At 42.2% G+C, this 19,334-nt stretch overlaps 1 protein-coding gene across 1 annotated transcript in view; it reads right to left on the reverse strand.

Moving 5' to 3' along the window:
- PRKN (parkin RBR E3 ubiquitin protein ligase) overlaps positions 1 to 19,334 on the reverse strand; it is a 1,289,523-nt gene that overhangs the window by 383,445 nt on the left and 886,744 nt on the right. Inside the window, exon 7 of the mRNA XM_032837250.1 lies at positions 4,158 to 4,294. Within this exon, the coding sequence (XP_032693141.1) occupies positions 4,158 to 4,294 (137 nt within the window). The remainder of the gene's footprint in view (positions 1 to 4,157; positions 4,295 to 19,334) is intronic.

The following is a 19,334-nucleotide window of genomic DNA, read 5'->3' on the forward strand; positions in this document are numbered from 1 at the left end:
AACAACAACAACAACAACAACAACAACAACAAACCAGATGGATAGGTGAATAATGCTTGGTTAATGGTTGATTTATGTACTGAATCACAGGAAACATCAACCTATCATTAAAGAATGTCTCATCATACGTTCCTCCATGGATATACACATATATGCACAAATAAATTGCATATTGTCTGTAGGAATGCATGTTTACAGGACAATCCAAATAACAAAGACCAATCTTTGTTATGCACTCACTGTCTTCATTATTTAACAGAGTCACTTTATATGGCATTATTTTAATTCACCCACAGAATGATGTACAAAATAGGTGCAATTGTAGCATCTCCCTTTTACCTTAAAGCAAAACCAAGACCTACAAAGGATAAGTAACTTGCCCTACATTACAAAGGGGGTGAGTCTCAGAGCCAGGATTTGAACTTGACTTCTCTGACTCTCTGTGTATACCCCAGGATGTGGGCAAAATTATTCATCGGTTTATGGGGAGGAAATAGTAGGGCTTATATAGATTTTATATAAAATATGAAAAAAATTAGCCTTCATGAAGACTTAATGTACAGGCTGATATCAGAACTTACCATACCCTGGTGTGCATACTGGATACATCATGTCATGAACTGGGAGTGTCTTGAGGGGTCAGTGAGAGTCTTAAAAACACAGACTCTTAGAGAGTCTCTGGTGAGAAAGAATTCAGGATAATCCAGTTTGGTTTTTACAAAATAAAAAAAAAAATCTATAATAACATCTGAAAGCCTCTTTTCACATACTATGAGGAATACTTCTAATTTGAGCCACAGTTAAAAAAAGGCTAAATAACAGATGATAATATTGTGACAAGCTGAATTGTATTTTGTTATAAGCACCTTTGAAGATACGTATTAAAACACTGTTAAAAAAAAAAGGAAAAAAAAACACTGTTGAAGATTTAAAGAAACAAGTATCAAAATTAATTAGACCGTGTAGAAAGTTTACTACACAGTTGAAAGTCAGTAGGTTGTTTTTAACTCCTCTCAGCTTGTGGTTATTTGCTACGTTCCTTCTTCCTGATTTCCAAAGTTTATTAAAAATCAAAGACTAGAAAACCTTTCCATGAAAATAGGTCATTTTTTTGTTTCTACATATTGCAAACACACACACAGACACACACACACAAAGATACAAACATACACATCAAGATGATTGTCATTGTTTAGCTCATCCTGGAGTGTGTGACCCCAGTCGTGGTCAGGCTGATTCACTCAGGTCACCGTGATGGGGATGGAGCATGGCACCTGTGTCTGTGCACTGAGTTTTAAATCACACCCCCCAGGACACTCGCCCCACAGTGTTTCCTTAATGTAGGGTGACAGTCAACATTGCTAATGTGTGGAGAGCAGTACAGGCCTATGTACTAGTTTTTATAAATACTTCTTGATCAACAGATTAACAATTTTAAGTATCTTTAAATATTTTTGATAACTTCAATCACCAGAACTGCAGACAACAATGGGCTACTCTATTCCAGATACGTTGTCTTTTAATAACCAAATACACAAATATGCAGCTTTCTTCTTCTTATTGTTAAACATGAAAAGAAACAGATGTCAGGAAAGATAAGTTCTTGGTAGCAAGTGGCACTCTAAAAAACTAAAGCAAGGTTCTATGAAGGATTTAAATAACCAGCAATGAAGGAGGTACAGTCACAAAAAGTATTTAAAAGGATTCCAAAGAAAAAAATAAAAGCTAGCAAGAAATACAAGGAAAGCCTGGAACAACCTTTTATACTAGAAAGCCTGGCTAATGTTTACAAGGGGAGTCATTGCACTATTTTTTTTTTTTACTTCATACACTTGAAATTTCTTAGAATTCAAAAGGTTTAAAATTTAAAAATAAGTGAGAAATAAACTGACTTTTAAAAGTGTCTTGAGTGTGAGAAGATATGAAGATGGATATTTAGAAATGTTTCCATGCTATATGGTTTTGTGAAAAAGAGAGTTTATCAGTACAAAACTACCACATGAAAAACATTAAAAACAGAATCTTTCGATCTACAAGTAAATGTTACACTAACTTTTAAATGCTTTTGTTAAAAATATAAAAGCACAACGCCCTCCTGTGAGTTTTCCTTAACAATATGTTGACACATATATTATGTGAATCTTAATTAAAAACATTGCATTATTGGCAGATGTGATTGAAAAACAAGTGTCAGAATTTACAAAGTCAACAATGCAATTAGCTTCTTCCATTTGGAAATGTCAAATAATTTTGAGGTATATTTTTCAGCTTTGATCAACATTAAAACTAGTATTACAAATAAGTATCACAAGTAAGTACTGAAATGAATTAAACTTAAAGCCTGACCATTGAATCAAGGAATCACATAGTTTCAAGCCACAATTCTCAATAGTGAAGCATATTTACTTACATTGCAATCATTAAGTATATATATTTATAATGAGGTAGGGACCCCTATCTCACTCCATATATAAAACAATAATTAAAATGTATCAACGACCTAAGAGTAAGAGGTAGTCTATTAGAGGAAAACATGCGGTAATTCTTCATGACCTCGGGTTTGACAACACAGTCTCACCTTTGAAACCAAAGCATAAGCAACAAAAAAGAGATTAATTGGACCCCATCAAAATTAAACACTTCTCTGTATTAAAGGACATTATCATGAAAGTAAAAAGACAACCTACAGAATAGGAAAAGTGCTTGCAAATCATGTATCTGATAAGTGTCTAGTATCCAGAATACATAAAGAATTCTTATACCTCAACAACAAGATAAATAACCCAATTAAAAAACAGGTAAAGACCTGAAGTGATAGTCCTCCAAACAGGTAACACAAATGGCAAGTTAGCATGTAAGCTAACAGTCAACATCACTGGTCATTAGGGAAATGCAGATTAAAACCACAATGACATGCAACTTCCAAGTTAATAGGATGGCTATTAAAAACCAAACAGAACAAAACAGGAAAATAACAAGTGTTGGAGAGGATATAAAGAAATAAAAACCCCTATAAGTTACTGGTACGAATGCAAAACAGTACAGCAGCTACGGAAAATAGTTTGGTAGTTCCTCAAAAGGCTAAACATGGCATTATCACATGACCCAGCAATCGCACTCCTCAGTATACATCTAAGAGAAATGAAAACATATCTCTGCTGAAACAAGTACACAAATGTTTACAGCAGATTATGCCTAATAGCGAAAAGGTGGAAACAACACAAATGTCCATCAATGAATAAATGGAGAAGCAGATCATGGTATGGCTCTATAAAGGAATATTACTCAGTCATAAAAAGGCATAAAGGTATATGCCGTGACTTGGATGAACTTATTTGAGGTGAAACGAGGACACAAAAGGTAACATATTCTAAGATTTCTCTTATAGGAAGTATCTAGAATTGGTAAATATGTAGAGGCAGACCATAGTGGTTGCCAGGAAATGGGGGCAAGGGGAAATTGGGCGGGATTATTAATGGATGTGGGGTAACAACATTTTTCTGGGGTAATGAAAAAGTTTTGAAACTAGACAGAGGTGATCGTTATTGCATAACATCATGAAAGCATGAAATTCCACTGAATCGTATACTTTAAGTGGTTAGTTGTATGTTAGGTGAATTTCACCTCAATTAAAAAAAAACACATGTAACAACAGTAGTTTAATACAATTAAAGAATGCTCTGCAATGTTGAAAGATGAAACAATTTAAATCTTAAATATTTCAGCTTTCATCTCCTTTATTTTTTAATATACATTCTTTGATACACCTGTGTATGTGCTCACAATTTTTACGAATAAGGGTACCAATTTAGAAATGTGACTAGTGCTGCTCTAGATCCAGGGTAATCTAGAGCTTGCGGTGTAAATCCACAGACATACTTTGTGTACATTGGCTGAATAATATTTTACAATTTGTTTCCCATACTTCTGTGCAGATGATGCATTTTCTAGGCCAACATAATTCCTTCCTACCTTAGGGTTTTATATTTTTTCGTGATCCAAACGTTGTTTCGTGCACAACCGGGATCAGATAGATATTTGACTTTTCAACCCTTCAGCCTGGGATTGGATTTATTGGAGATGGTTTTGCATCCACAACCCTTCCATTCTTAATTAGCATTAAAAATGGAGCAGAAAAAAAAAAGTGCCAGACTTACCCACACAAGGCAGAGAGTAGCCGAGCTGAGGGTCAGGGATGAACTGCCGGTCATTCAGTCTTGTCACACAATATAAGTAGAAACAATCTAAGCAAATCACGTGGCGGTGGTTGCACTGGAAAACCAGGACAGGGCTCCTGCGGAGGAAAAGACAGACATTTCCTCTAGTATTTCTGAGGGTGGAAAGGCAGCAGGTGTTCGGCACACTTTGCCATGGTGCCGGGTGGCTTACGGCGTGCTCTGCTCCGTGTAAAGACCTGCACTGCTCAGCACTGAGCACAGACCGATCAAAGCTACATCTTAAACACTGGATGTACTTCATTAACTATCTAAAACAGTGATTTTCCTAAATTTAAATTTTTTAATATAACATATTTACCAATTAGCTGTTTAAACCCGAGCTCAGATATACCTCTTTACAGAAGTCTTCTAGAAGCCTCAGAATTTGCAGTTGACCCACAAATCACCCCAGACATTTGCATGTATTTTTACCAATCCATAATTACATCACCGTATTGGTGACTCTGCTCTTATTTCTGCGCGTATTTCTGCTCTTACGGACTGTGAGCTCGTTGAAAGTGGATACTGTGCTTACTTAACATTGATATTCTTGTAGTGCCAGGCATTGTAAGGTTTGAAATAAATGTTCCTTGAATTTAATTTTAATGATATATAAAATATGAACTTCCCTAAAGCCATAAGAAAAACTATTGTTGTAACAAAATAGGTATGTTCAACAGTCACTCATATTTCATTGGCAAGCAGAAAAGTAGAATTCCAAAATAGAAATTATCTACCACAGATTCATTTCTTTAAGATTTTTGTCTATTGTGTCACTCCTCCACCCAAATACCCAATTTATTAAATTAAGGTTAGGAGCTTACTAACAAACTGATATATGTAAATTCTAAAAAATTTGCATTCCCTTAAAATGCTTTTTGTATGGAAAAAAATCCCCCCAAATAATCATGTATTTTTGCTTGCAACTGGACCACATGATTTTATGACCAAACAAAGAGACAAATGGAATATATTAATTCCACATTAGCCTCAAGGCCATTTTAATAGCAAGAGAATCATTAGAGCTTATCACATTAAACCTATTCTCAATATAATGACAACAAAATACAAAATGTTTTTTTTTATTTCATACACAATTCTTAACACATGGAAGAGCTCTTCAAAAGCCCTCCTCCCAAAAAACACATGATATTTAACATTACTATTAGAATATAATTTCTTAACAATTAAAAGGTTTCCAAAATTCTGCTTTCCTACTTATTTCAAAGCAATATCTAATACAAAACAAAGTGAAAAAAAAAACAACTTGGTATTTTAATGGCACAGGTCTACAGGGCAATGGTCAACTTAAGCTGAGTTAGAGCGTCCATAAATGTTTTTATGTGCTTCTATTTCTCATCTCTGAACCCACTGATGTCCTTTCAGGGCCATCATTCCCATTTCCAGAGCCTTTTTCAATTAGACATTGACTGTGTTCTGAACTTTCAACCCCTTCCCTTCTAATAACGTTCTGCTTGAAGACGATAAAACATAACACTCTCCCATTTCTATCGAGAGTCATACGCACACACATGCACAAGAACCCACATACCTTATTCACTCTGGGTGACGCTACTGAACTGCCACATTCTACCTCCTCCTCACAGCTAAGTTCTGCAAAAAATACTCCCCATTCTGCTTTCAGCAACATGGTTGACTAAGCCCTTAGAGATTCCTAAGCTGCTATCAATGCAAGGAAACACTGGAGAAAATATTAGAACATTTATAAAAATGTTCCTATATGCAACAAGGTTAAAAAGAAAGCTTAGCAATTGCCTTGCTGAAGGAAGAAAAAGAAAACTTATAAAGTCAAAGCAGTCAGCCCAGGAACTACTGCCATGGTGTCCCGGAGAGACATGAAGGGACGTGGTCAATGTGCAGCCACTCGCCCAGCAAGTGTGTTCTTGCCCATCTCTCTTAAGGAAAAATGGAAGGGAGTTCTCTTTCATGTATGGACAACACTACACGTTCATGGTTTTGCCCTTCAGTTAAAATATGATCCAGAAGAACCTTAGACCATGAAGACGACTGACAGAACATCAATGGTTCTACTCTACTGATGGCATCCTACTATTTAGAACAGATCACAAAGAAATGGTAATTACACGAGAGGCCACGGTGTGAGGGAAAGTCTATGTGGATCCAGGGGCCCACCACAGTAGGAAAGGTCCGAGAGACCCCATCTATGGGGTGTGGAGGGACACACTCAACAAAGTAAAGGACACATTAGTCCATCTGCCCCTCCTTCTACTACACACACACACACACACACACACACACACACACACACACCGATAGAAGTGATCACAGGCCCTGTGGAAACACAGGCTCTGGTTCCCACATAGAGGAGCACGTCCTCGTGGGGACTCAGGAGGAACCATACTGAACATTCCACTGCAGCCTCACCAGTCCACTTCCGCCTCCTGGAACTGAGATCTAGGTGGGAAGGAAACTGGTCAAGCTGCCAGGACTTCTTGGCTCTCATCATCAGGATGGCAAGAGCGGCTGCTGCACACGGGGGCAGGGGAGAAATCTCGTGGTATCTCGCTGGTCCACTGGGACAGTGGCCCTCCCCTCTGGGATTTTAATGGCAAACGGACAAGGCAGCGATGAAGCCAGCACTGAGAAGTGCAAGGTGACCAGGACCTGAGATCCCTTATGATTTACCCATTACAGCAGCTAACATCAATGACCCTTATTATTACAAAAAAATGTGAAACATCAGAAAGGGCTTTAGGGAAAGTTGACCTGGAACAAAAAGGAGCTGAAATGAACACCAAGGAACGGTGGTTTACCAAATAGCGAGACATGAAGGGCACAGGGCCCAAGAGATAAAAATGTGTTCAGCACTGGAAGGGAGGACAGAGGATCATGTTAAGTCCCTCGAAGGAGGGCTCCTTCCTAGACACAGGGCACGCCATGCAACCACAAGAAGCTAGAGTGTCAGTGACCAGAGAAGCCACATGCGTGTTTCTACATGACCGCTACGGAAAAGAAAGAAACTTACGAGCATCATACGGAGTTGCACATATAGATAAGTCACTCGGGAATTCTCACCATCCATCACTATCCCTATGCAGTGAATTTAAATATACACACACAAACCGATATGGAGAGATATAAAATAAAGATGGAGAAAAAATGCATATGTCGATGGACAGATTTGTTACAGATATAGATGTAGATAGTAGATGCATATATTCAGATAGAATTACCAGCCCGTTGGATTTCTTGAAACAGTTTTGAGATAAGATTACTCATCTCCTATTAAGAATATTTGTAGTATTTAGGAGAAAGTTGGGCGAGGGATAAGCATGACAACCCTAGAAACATTATTGGATTAATCATCTGAATCATCTGAGAAAATGAGAGAATCATTTCATGGCTGGAGGGACCACATAATTAACTTCCTAAGCACTAGGTAAGAAGAAGGAGGGAAAAACTAGGATTTATGATCACTGCTTTGGGTCAGGTACCTTGCTAGGAGCGTCACATAGGTTTTTCCATTGCAGCCTCCTAAAATAAAGTGCCCCCCCCACCAGCCCACATCCCGTTCCACTCTCTGCCTCCAGCTGGCTTCCCGTTCTTACTCCTGGGCTCAAACTCTGTCACCCAGACTTTAATACCATACCAGCCTTCACATCCAAATCAAAATTCCAAATATCCTGGTCCAGTTCAAGAGACGACCTCGGAGGAGTTTGGCCTGGAATTTGTCTCTCATAGGGTCTCTCCTAATGTGCTCCAAACACTGTCTTCGATTCTGTTCCTAGTGTCTCCTAAATGGCGCTCTTGGCTGTCAGCAGTAAATGAAAAGTCCCGAAGGGATGGAGGGAACACTCGATTAACACTTTCACGACCGAGGTCTCACCAGATTCAGCGGTGAGCGTGTGGCAATTATGTCATCAACAGACAATGACCACACCAGTGACCGAGGAACAAAACCTTCTCATTTCCTAACTTCTCTGCTCCCATCCTTGTATTTTTCACTCAGTTACTCATCGAGCATCTACTTGGGCTGAGGTAGGCGCTTAATAAACACACGTGGAACACAGCAGCATGGTAAGTGTTGTAAGTGTTGGGGAAACACAACACCGTCTGAGGCCCAAGTCCAGGACCCCCATGTGTGTGGAGCTGGTATCAAAAGGAGGTCTGTGTGGTCGTCAAACTCTGGCGCCACAGAAGTTAGGAGGACAGCAGACTAGTATGCATCAGGGTTAGGGAACCTGAGCTGAATTTAAGGGGATGGAAGGATCGACATGGGGTGCCTGGAGACAAACGTGGATTCTGGGCAGGGCAGGAAACATAGACGTGAGAAGGAATTCTTGGGACAGAAGAGCTGTCAGTTGGGCTGGCTGAGAGGATGTGTCTGGGAAAGAGAAGACGTGGACAGTTTTGTGGACAGTGGCAGGGGGATGCAAGGAGACAGGCCTCTAGGTCCTGGGACTCACTGAGGCTTCTGAGGATGGGAAGGGAGTGATGTTTTCGGAAGTTTGACTCTGAGGGACGTGTGGAGGAGAACAAATTGACAGGCGTGAGAACTATTTGGAGGTCATTTTAATAACTCAGGCATGAGTCACTCAGGAAGCACACTGGGGTGTGCCGATGGTTCTAGAAATGGGCAAGGAGTGATGTTTCCGAGGAAAACCTGCCAGGACTCCTCTTCTCTTGGGTCTTTGTCCCTCCCAACATTCCTCTGTTGCCCTTTGCTCAAATTACATATAAATGTTAACTGATCAGTCTAGCAGACGGTTTTACCCCAAGCGGCCAGGCTACCAAGCAGTTAATCAAAGGTTAAATAAAGTTCTCAATCATATGGAAAAGGAATTATAAATGCTGCACTTGACATTACGGAAGAGTTATTATTATTTTGTAAAGTCAAAACTTAGTATAATTCAGGTATTTCATAGAAACCATAATGTAGCAAACAGGGTAATATGAAAAAATGTTTTAAAACTGCAGGTCTGTACATGTGGCTCTGGTTCCATCTGGAGCAGGCTCTCCTCCATCAGGCACATCAGCTGCCCTTGACCAAAGCCTTCCTGCAGATGCAGCCCTGGGCACATGACTCTGCCCACGGGCAGCAGGAATGGCACTGTCTGTGCAGCAGCCGGGGCAGGTGTAGGCGTTGGGACAGGTGTGGGCGTGGGGGCAGGTGCAGGAGCCAGGGCAGGTGTGGCAGTGGGGCAGGTGTGGCAGCGGGACAGGTGCTGGAACCAGGGCAGGGGCAGGCACCGGGGCAGGTGCAGGTGCGGGTGCAGGGGCAGGTGTGGGAGCCACCAGGGAGCAGGAGCTGTTGGGTCCCTTTTGGGACAAGGTGAGAATGGAAGTCCAAAGCGGGCGGCACAGGGAGACAGGATGTGGGCTGAAGGCATGGTTTTGAAGAGTTACTCGTAAGCAATGACTTGCCTGCTTTTACTAATGGAGTGATCCGAAGGCCCTTTGTTCACAGAATATCAGGCCTAATTGAAGGAATCTTAGTGAAACGTATGGCAAACCACTCACATACATCACACAAAGCAGAATATTGTTACATAGTAAGTAGTCCAAACATTTACACGCTCATAAAATTAGCTCCCTGGTAGTTACAAAATAGCATCAAGGTTTTCATATTTATCTGATCAAATGTGTAGCTTAATCTGCTCTCCACCTCATTTGTGTGCGCACGTGCACTCTCTCTCTCCCCCTCCCTCATTTGCTCTCCCTCACACTCTCTCTCTCTGCCAAAATCTATTTCTCTGTCTCTATCTACTTCTTTACCACAGGTATACCTTCATTTATACCCATTAAGAGGCTGTGGTTTCCAACTTCTCAGTGGAATGTGACACATCTTGAATGCAATGTACCAGAATTTTTAAGATACGTAAAGATAAGGAAGCAAGTCTAAACTCCAAAGGAAATAAAAATCTAATGAAGTGGGTGGGAAAGGGATACACATGATTGTAATACGGGATAGAACATTTTAAATTACATGAGCGAGGTCAGAGATATTGACAGGCTCTGCAGGAAGCAGCCTCCAGATACAGCCGTCCCTACCTCCTCCCTCTCAACGGACTGAGCCGAGTCATCCACAGGCAATGTGTGGATATGACAATGAGCGATTTCCAGGACTAGGTCTGAGAAAGCACTGTGGCTTCTCTGTGCTCTTTCCTGGGTCCCTTGCTCAGAGGAAAGTGACAGCCATGTAATGAGGACACAGTGATCTTATGGAGAAGCTTCCACAGCAAAGAACTGGGGCGCGCCTCTTGCCATCAGCCAGCACTGGCTTGAGAGCCACCTGGGATCATCAGTCATGTCCGAAGCAGACCCGCAGGCACAAGACAAGCCCTTGGGCTACTACGGGACACCCTGGCTACAACTTCATGAGCTAGCCTGCACGAGAGCCATCCCGCCAAACTGTGCCCAAATTCCCGACCTGCGGAAACTGTGCGAGACAACATCTGTGTATGTTTAAAGCCACGAAGTTTGGGGGTAATTATTCTATGCAGCAGTTTATAACTAATATAGGCTCAGAGGAGGACGAAATCACATTCAGAGAGCAAATCAGAAAAGAAATCAGAAAAGAATTCATTCAGACAGTAGCATTTGTAGGAGGATCAGATGGGACACCTGGGTGGCTCAGCTGGTTAAGCATCTGTCTTCAGCTCAGGTCATGATCTCAGGGTCTCAAGATGGAGTCCCTCATTGGGCTCCCTGGTCAGCCCGGAGGCTGCTTCTCCGTCCGCCTGCTGCTCCCTCTGCTTGTGTTCTCTCTCTCTGATAAATAAATAAATAAATAAATAAATAAAATCTTTAAAAAGAGAAAAATGAAGGAGTATCAGGTTTCCAGGGCATGGAGATAGAAAAAACCTTCCAGGTCAACAGAAGAGACTGGAATTGCAAAACTACAGAGCATGGGAAATGAATGCTGAGTTACCTAGCACAGCTGGTTTCTCCACTCACCCCAATGAAAAGCAAACTTATATAGAAATGTATATTTAGGGATAATAGAATCATCTGAAATGCAATGAAAAGCAGCAAACGTTAGAATAAAAATATTAAGTACAAATCATTGAGGGGATAAAAATAAAATTTGCTTACTGGAGAGAGAAAGTTAGTCCTTGAATATAGCTAACACTTGACCCTTGAAAACTCACAAGTTGTTTTATATTTCATTTGTGCAACAGTAACACAGATGTTATGCCCCAGTTAGCAATCTTTTAAAGCTCTCTGTAAACCCTCAGTACAGGAACAACTATGACTCCTGGGAATTTAATAAAGCATTAGATTAGATAAAAATAATTAGAGGAGGAAAGCTTTGCCACAAAGGAACCCGAATCTGTCTTCCTAACAACTGTCACTTTAAATATCTTTTAGTTAGAACAACAATAAATAGACAAATGACTACAATCTCAGAAACCAAATGCATTTTCATTTAATCTATATCACCCGCTAATTGCCCAAATGCACCACTGACAAAGGAGTATCCAGCATGGCCCCTGCCCACAGAAATGCTAGAGATAACACTTTAGCCTATGCAAGTCCCGCGAGTTCATTACTGGAGTTAGCCAAGTGAGCAATCCCCGTCGCTGGAGAGGCCCCTGATCCAAGATGCTAATTGACAGACTCAATGTTAAGAAATTAAAATAAGCTTCAACAGTTGAATGACCTTTGAAATTCCATCCAGCAGCCAAGTTTAAAATCCTGAAGTAAGTTCCTTTACCCATTAGTCTGCTTGGAATCAGAATCCTCTTAAGGTGTTGGCAGAAGCCGGCCAACTCATTTACCACCACTTCCAATTTCTTCTTGCTCCTTCTGCTCATGATCTCACTATTTTATTCTGTCCACTTTGCTGCACAAAAAGGGGTGGCGGAGGCTCTGTGAGCTTGCTCGTACAAGTCCCAGTATTTCAGCATGAACATCGCCAAGGTAAAGACTCTTTATTCAAGCCTACATTTTTGAACCATTGTCATCAAACCCTTCTGCTAATTCTCTTGAAGTGCCCCACGCTGGGCTCTGTCCTATGGGTGGCACTTCAAAGCCAACAAGCCACAGCCCTTTGTCTCAGGAGGTCATAGTCCGATGAGGCTGAAGACAAAAGAGCAATTATCTCGGGGTGCAGTACAAGCCACCATTTGAGGAGTTTGGAGACCATCTAAGGAAGTCTTTGAAGTCAGTGTAGTGGGTCTCAAGGCTGTTCATGTCTCATGCATTCATATCTTTTCCATATAGAGAAAAGATACTGAACAAATGAAATGGCTTCCCCTGTTTATAGAAGCTTTAAATAATATATAAAATCATACAGTAAACTTGTTACAAATAAAATGAGAAGAAAATTCCCTTTTCCTCTTTAACATTCAGTAATTCTGTATCTCATCTGTGACATTAAATGGCAACTGAATTCAAGAGAACTCTAACCTCAGCATTTGTTCCAAGTCCGACCCCCTGACCATGACTGGGCAAGCTCTCTTGTCATTAATGCACAATTTTATTTCTAGAAAGCCACCTGGTTTTATGTATCCTGGGGTTATGATACTCACCAAAATATTCTAAATTCTCGTATGTGCTCAGAATGCAACACCTAACAATTCCAAGGACATACTTTCAGCAGCACAACTAAGCCTTGACTTCATGTGTGTTGTGGGTAACTACTATTTGCTAGACCTTTCGTTGTGGGTACCCAGGCCTTTTCAATAACATTTAACAGCTCCCATCAAGTCAAGGCATCCCTAATTTTATGTTAACTTGTCCTATTTACTGTCATTAGAGAAAAAGAAAATTTCAAGAAGCAGCCACTCTGTTTCAGACCTGTTTATTTTGCACATATACTTACGATTTTTGAGAGCCTACAGAGTACGAGCTATAAAAATAGTTGAGTAAAAATACAGAGTAGCAAGAGTGTAGTACTTTCTACAGCAAATGGATTATATCTTCAAGTGCTGGTATCGTCTGAAATCCAGGCCCATTAGCCATCAGTCTGGAGAAAACCTAAGTGAGCACCCACACCATATCTTCCTCCCACTTTCACCACCACCACTAACACAATTCAATCAGCACACCTCAGCGATGTTATTCTAAAGCAGCTTTCATCACGGTAGGTCTTGGCCAAAACCATGAACTAATTACCCAAAGTCAATGTGTTTTTTTTTTTTTTTTAAGATTTTGTTTATTTATTTGACAGAGATCACAAGTAGGCAGAGAGGCAGTGGGGGAAGCAGGCTCCCTGCCGAGCAGAGAGCCCGATGTGGGGCTCGATCCCAGGACCCTGAGATCATGACCTGAGCTGAAGGCAGAGGCTTAACCCACTGAGTCATCCAGGCGCCCCCCAAAGTCAATGTTTTAAGACCCCAGGTTTTCCTTCTTGTTTTCGGAGCTCTCCATAGGGCTCCTTGTCCCACAGGACGTATCATCCGAATTGTCATTCCCAAATCCTTCTCAGGTCATTCTCTTCACAGCTTCAGAACGGAGCCCCCTTTCCCCTTAGGCTCGTGTCCCTCTGTGCAAAATTCTTCCTATTTATCTTCATTTTCCCCTTTCAGGAAGCTGTTTGAATAAAACTCCAGGGAGCTGATCCCCCCACTCACTTTCTCATTTCCCTTAATGCTTCGGTTTACAAAGTAGTACTTTTCTATTCAACTGTGCTAGCACGCATCCTCATACTGTTGTCTACCTGCTTTATGAGCACAAGTTCAACACACAGTTAATGGGGAGACTGCTCAGTGTGGCTTCCCTTGCTTGATGTGGGGATGGGATACACAGTTTTTGCCCTCAGGGAATTCTGTCTCATGGGGAGATAACGAAGTCTGGGGTACTCTGGTAAAAGCTTAATCCAATGTTGGTCAGGCAGAGAATGTTTCCCAAATGAAACGAAACAAAAGGAAGCAAAAAAACGAAGCTCCAAAAGGCAAGAATGAATTAGCGTGACGAAGAAACTAGAGGGAAGTGAGGAAAACATGGAAAGATGCTTAAAATGGCATAAAATTAGGTAAGATTTGGAAGCCAAACCATACATCTCCATTTGATCTCTTCAGCATATACTGAAGTTCTGAATTCCTCCAGAAATTAAAAATAAACCTAAGGCACAAGGACAGTGCTTCCACAAGCCACACACGCAAGCCCATGTTTTAGGTTTATATAACACTGGAACTGTGGCTGCATTAGGTTCCATTATTTATAACATTTTGAATCATTAACAATAAACAGGCAACACAAAACACAAATATGAAGCCATGATTGCAAGAGGGAATTAATGAATTATTAATTTCCTCCAGATGGTATCAATCTTTGAAAATAATTACTTGATCTTAGTATAGCTTATATATGATATTTCCAAATTTAGTTACTGTTGACAGGTTGATTCTAAACATAAACCAGTACATTCTAGAAGTGTTAGATTGTAAACATTATAACAACATATATTAGAATTAAAAAATAAATTTCATTCTTTTTGAAAACTTAGGTAAAGTTTTAGAAGGAAAGAGGTCAACAGCTTTTTGTAGTAATTCATTACAATGATTTGGTTTACTGGAAACAATCCCAACTTTTCTTGCTAAGGCATTTATATTAGCAAACAGATGCCGCTAAATAATTGTAAACAGCGGGCAAATCATAATTAAATAATCGTTGCATGTAACACAATGGAATTAAAAATCCCAAGGGGTACCTGGCCCATGGGAGCAAAATGTATCTCATGAAAAATTATCTATCACATTACATGTTCCTATCCCCCAACTCATAGTGTTAATTTCGATTCTCAGGATTATGGCTATAAAAGGCCAAGTGCTGAATGTTGTATTTGCAGGAGTCCGAGAGTTCTGAGTTACCATCTCTGAGCATGCTCTGTTTAGACTGTCAGTGTGCACAGCTAGAGAAAGCTAAAACCCGCTCTCAGGTAACATCCTCTCTGGGTCACAGCGACCGTGTGGACCTGTTGTGTGACACAACCCGGTGTCGGCTGCTGGGGAAAGTGGCTGAGCCACACCAGTTCCTGTGCCTACGCTGTCTTTGTTTTCCCTCTTGTGAGCACAGATGAATGCAAGGTCCACGGCAACAGAATTCTGCTCGATAGAGAACGATGTGAAGATAGATCTTGTTTAGACAAGAACCTCTCTCTGAAATAAACTGTTCTCATGGGTCCCCAAATCTCCTGATGGGAAATATTAGTGTGCCAGGAGTCTTTCCAGTGGCTGTGACTGTTCAGAGCTATTTAACGCAACAAATTATCGCCAAAACAGAGTGAGTTTAAAAGGATGGGTCTTCTGCGGTAGCCCACAAAAACCCTGCACAGAGGACCTCTCGCTGGTCTTTCTTTCATTCTTAAAATGAATGAACAATGAATGCGAGTAGAATGCTAGGCCTTTTATTCTTCTTACCAGAGAAACAGTATGAATCAGGTTCACTGAAGGTCAGTAGTTTGGACTCAGGAAATCGTCTACAGGATGGTAGATGTTTGACAACAGTTCTACAGCAAAAATGCTTCAAAGTGAGGCGGTACCGGGACATTCCTGAGGTATCATTAGATGGATTCAGCATTAAAATATTAACATCATTTAAGAATGTGTAGAGTGTAGCTGGTCAAATTATTTTCCTCACTTGGTTTTTTTGTCTTACAGATAGCCAGAAAAGCAATCCACAGCATGCCAAAATATTTCCCTAAAAGTAATAAAAATTAACATGACGTAACGCTACAAATCCAAAATGAATTCACACAGCAAAGCAAGCTAATTCACGCAAAGACTCAGTGGCCTGGGCTGCACATCCCAAGAGCCTGGAGGCTGGGGTGGGGGAAGGTTCTGGAGAGCTCAGGGCTGACAGGGCTGTGGCAGGAGAAGTTTCAGAAAGCAGCTTTGTTGGAGAGGGATCCGCGCAACGGCAGGTTAGCCAGGGGTCTCTAAGACCTTTCAGATACCGAGATTGTAGAGTCTCTAGTGTGTGTGGTCACATTTCTTCCTCACTGCAAGCTTGCGGAACTCAAACCTGCCTTGAAATTCGGTGCAAGAGACCAGTCCTACATAAGATCCAGGCTTTACCTCTTGAACCAGTGTGCACGCTGCTTGCCGGGCTGAGAGTCTGAGGATTTCTAGAGACTTTGCTTTCTGGAAGACGTGCGGTGAGGGAGGCCCTGAGCCAGCATATTGAAAGGAAATCAGAAGACAGAGCTCAGTACTAAAAAACAGCAAAGAAAAACAAAACAAAACAAAAACAAAGCAACAAAATATATTGTAACTCTCAACAACTAAAAGCTAATTTAAAACTCTTTTTTCTTTTCTCTCTTTTTTTCTCCCAAGTAAGGTCAGCTGGTGACTGGCGTCAGCTGGTGATCGGACCAGAGACCAGGTGCCGTCTGCTGTGTGCTGTGCTCCCATGGACTGCCCCCCCTCCAACCCCCAAAGGGCCCACCACAGCATAGAGTCAATTATTTGTTTGTCTCTGTTCTTTCTGGACCAGAAGTTGGCAAACTCTAGCCAGGGGCTAAATCTGGCCCACAGCCTGCTTTTGTAAACAAAGTTTTAGGGAAACACAGCCATTTTCACACTTTTATAGATAAAAAAGGCAAAGCGGGGTGACTGTGACAGGGACTGCCTGGAGCTCGAAGACCTTCCAGGAAAGGTTTCCTCTTCCAGCTCTTGAATCCATAAACCCAAGGGCTATCTCTTGGTTTTCTGAGTGCCTGGCCTACGGCTGGCATTTGGTAAATGCTTATGTTCTAAGTGGTCCACCGACTGCCTGTTTGGCACAATGAAGGAGTATAAATGAAGAGGGACACAAAGGAAGGCCAACAGGAGGGGTGCCAGAGAGCCGGAGATCGATGACTTCTTCAGGCGGCGAGGCGGGCAGTCGGTTGCTGGTTTGAGCTAAGCCATCGATGCTACTTAAGGGGGTGTCGGGGGAGGCCTGAGGCAAGCACCACATTGACACCAATCCCCAAACGGCACGCGGTGCACACATCTGATGCAAGCGGGCTCTTGTGGGAAGGAAGACTAGGGGAAAACTCCCTTTGGATGGCAGCACCTGGCATGCTTGAAGAGTTAAAAGCCAAGTCGGTGTGACAGGGACACACTGAGAAGCAAGGGGGTGTGGAACGAGATGAAGTTCACGGGGACGGGAGGAGAAACGTAAAGTCTTTGTCTAGAGAATTAGGAATCGGACTCTCAGTCAGTAAAAATTCAACACAATGTTTTAAGCAATATGACGTCATTTTTGTCACTGTACTTTGTGCAATGTGTGGACTGCCACGTGGCAAGAAAGGGAGGGAGCCCCGTGGATGTTGTGAAGTCCTCCTGGGAGAGAAGATGCTGGTTTGGACCAAGCAGGGGAGCCGGAGAGACGTGTACAGGTGGACAATTTGTCTGGGACGACATCATTTGCATGTCTCCTACTGAGTTCTTTTCCATTTCTGCTAACATTTGTTGATTTCTCCACTTTTAGGAAATCTCAAGACCATGCCCCCAAATCCAAGGGACCACTGAGAGAAAATCAACGCCTTTCAAATAACTTCATACAAAAAAATGCAAACTTTCCAGCAGTTTCCATGTAAATTTAACTCAAAATCTTTGCCTGGGGCCTACATTAAAAGGTAAAAAATCTAACAAAAATCTAAAAGCAGTACAATAATAAAAATTTGAAACTACGGTGCCAGTACTTGCCCTGGGAGTATTTATTGATCTCCTACACAGTGCCAGGTGCTGGGCATGGCGCAGGGCCCAGAACAAGGAGCAAAAGGTGCACTGGAAGCCCACCGTGGGCTGGGACAGGGGTCCCCAAGTCAGGTAAGGCTCTGGGAGACAGGATCTTCAAATGGGGTGCTGACCCTGGAGATATCAGACATATTTAGGAAGCTAAACTGTCAAGATTCAGAGGTTAATTAACTTGAGGCAGGGAGAACAGTCAGGCATGATGTCCAGCTTCTCTTTTTACACATTTATCGGGTCCTTCTAACGGGCCGGGTTCCCTGCTAAGTGCTTTCTCTGCATTATTTATTTAATCCACTGAACTATAAAAGCCCCGGGAGGGTAGGGCCCCTCCTGTGTCTTCTCTCCTGTGATCTCACAACCTAACATGGGGCCTCATATGCAGAGTTCAAACATATTTGTTGAAAGCTGGACAGACATCTCCCCGTCCTGTCCTTGCCATGACAACAAGGACAGTGAGATGTCCTGCCGTGGGGGGCACAGGTGAGGGCACAGGGGCAGAGAGCTGTAAGACCTCTGGGTCCCCGAGCCAGGGAGTGACAAACAAAGGAGGGCATCAGAGCGACTTGGTCTGGCCCCACTCCTGTTCCTCAACACTGCAGGACTCCACCTGGGCTGGCCCCAACATTGATGACATTTGGTGATGCAGGACAAACACAACCAAGGAACCAGGACTGGAAATACAGGTAGAAGATTTCGTTCAGTTCTAGACTCACTGATTCCAAGATGTCCTTGGGATGTCATATGATCACCTGCAGACATCGGTTCAGTATGTGCCCCTTTGACTCTGGAGAAAGCCTAGAGCTGGAAAAGGCTCTGGAGACCCATCCACCAAGAGATGATGACTTTAGCCCTGTGGGCAGCTGAGATCACCCGAGGACAGCATGAAACTAGGAGAGGAGGGGGTCCGGAAGAGCCCCCGGAGAACACTGACATTATAGTGTCATTGGCTTGATGAAGTCTTCACTTTACTGAGCTATAGACATGAAACAGTTAGACTTCTGCTGCAGTTACGGGTAATTTTGTGTTCTGGCAAGCAGGCCTGCTCAGCGGTGGGCTTCCAGCAACATCCAGATTCCATGACTTCTAGTCACTTCCAGTTATTAAAATAATCTAATGCTGGCCACTGAGCCTTCAACCAGCCCATCCTGAACTTCCTTCCCAGCCTGCACTCAGCTCTTGCCCCGTGGGGACCAGAGGAGCTGCAGGTAGGGAAGCCACACGCAGCGGGGAAGGTCTGCTCACACTGGGCTGGTGCAGATTTGGTCAACCCAATTTCTGGGGGACAATGCAATGTCATGGAGGGATCCTCTTTTTCTTGATTTCCACAGAAATCTGCTTATGTGCAAGCAAATGATTGATTCCAAGGGTTAACGGTGTACAAGACAGGTCTGTCTCACAACGAATTCACAGATTCAGAGGCAAATGCCAACAAGAGCTGTGAGGGAGC

This window comes from Lontra canadensis, unplaced genomic scaffold (genome assembly GCF_010015895.1).
Source record: "Lontra canadensis isolate GAN:19392208 unplaced genomic scaffold, GSC_riverotter_1.0 scaffold97, whole genome shotgun sequence".
Taxonomy (NCBI): domain Eukaryota; kingdom Metazoa; phylum Chordata; class Mammalia; order Carnivora; family Mustelidae; genus Lontra; species Lontra canadensis.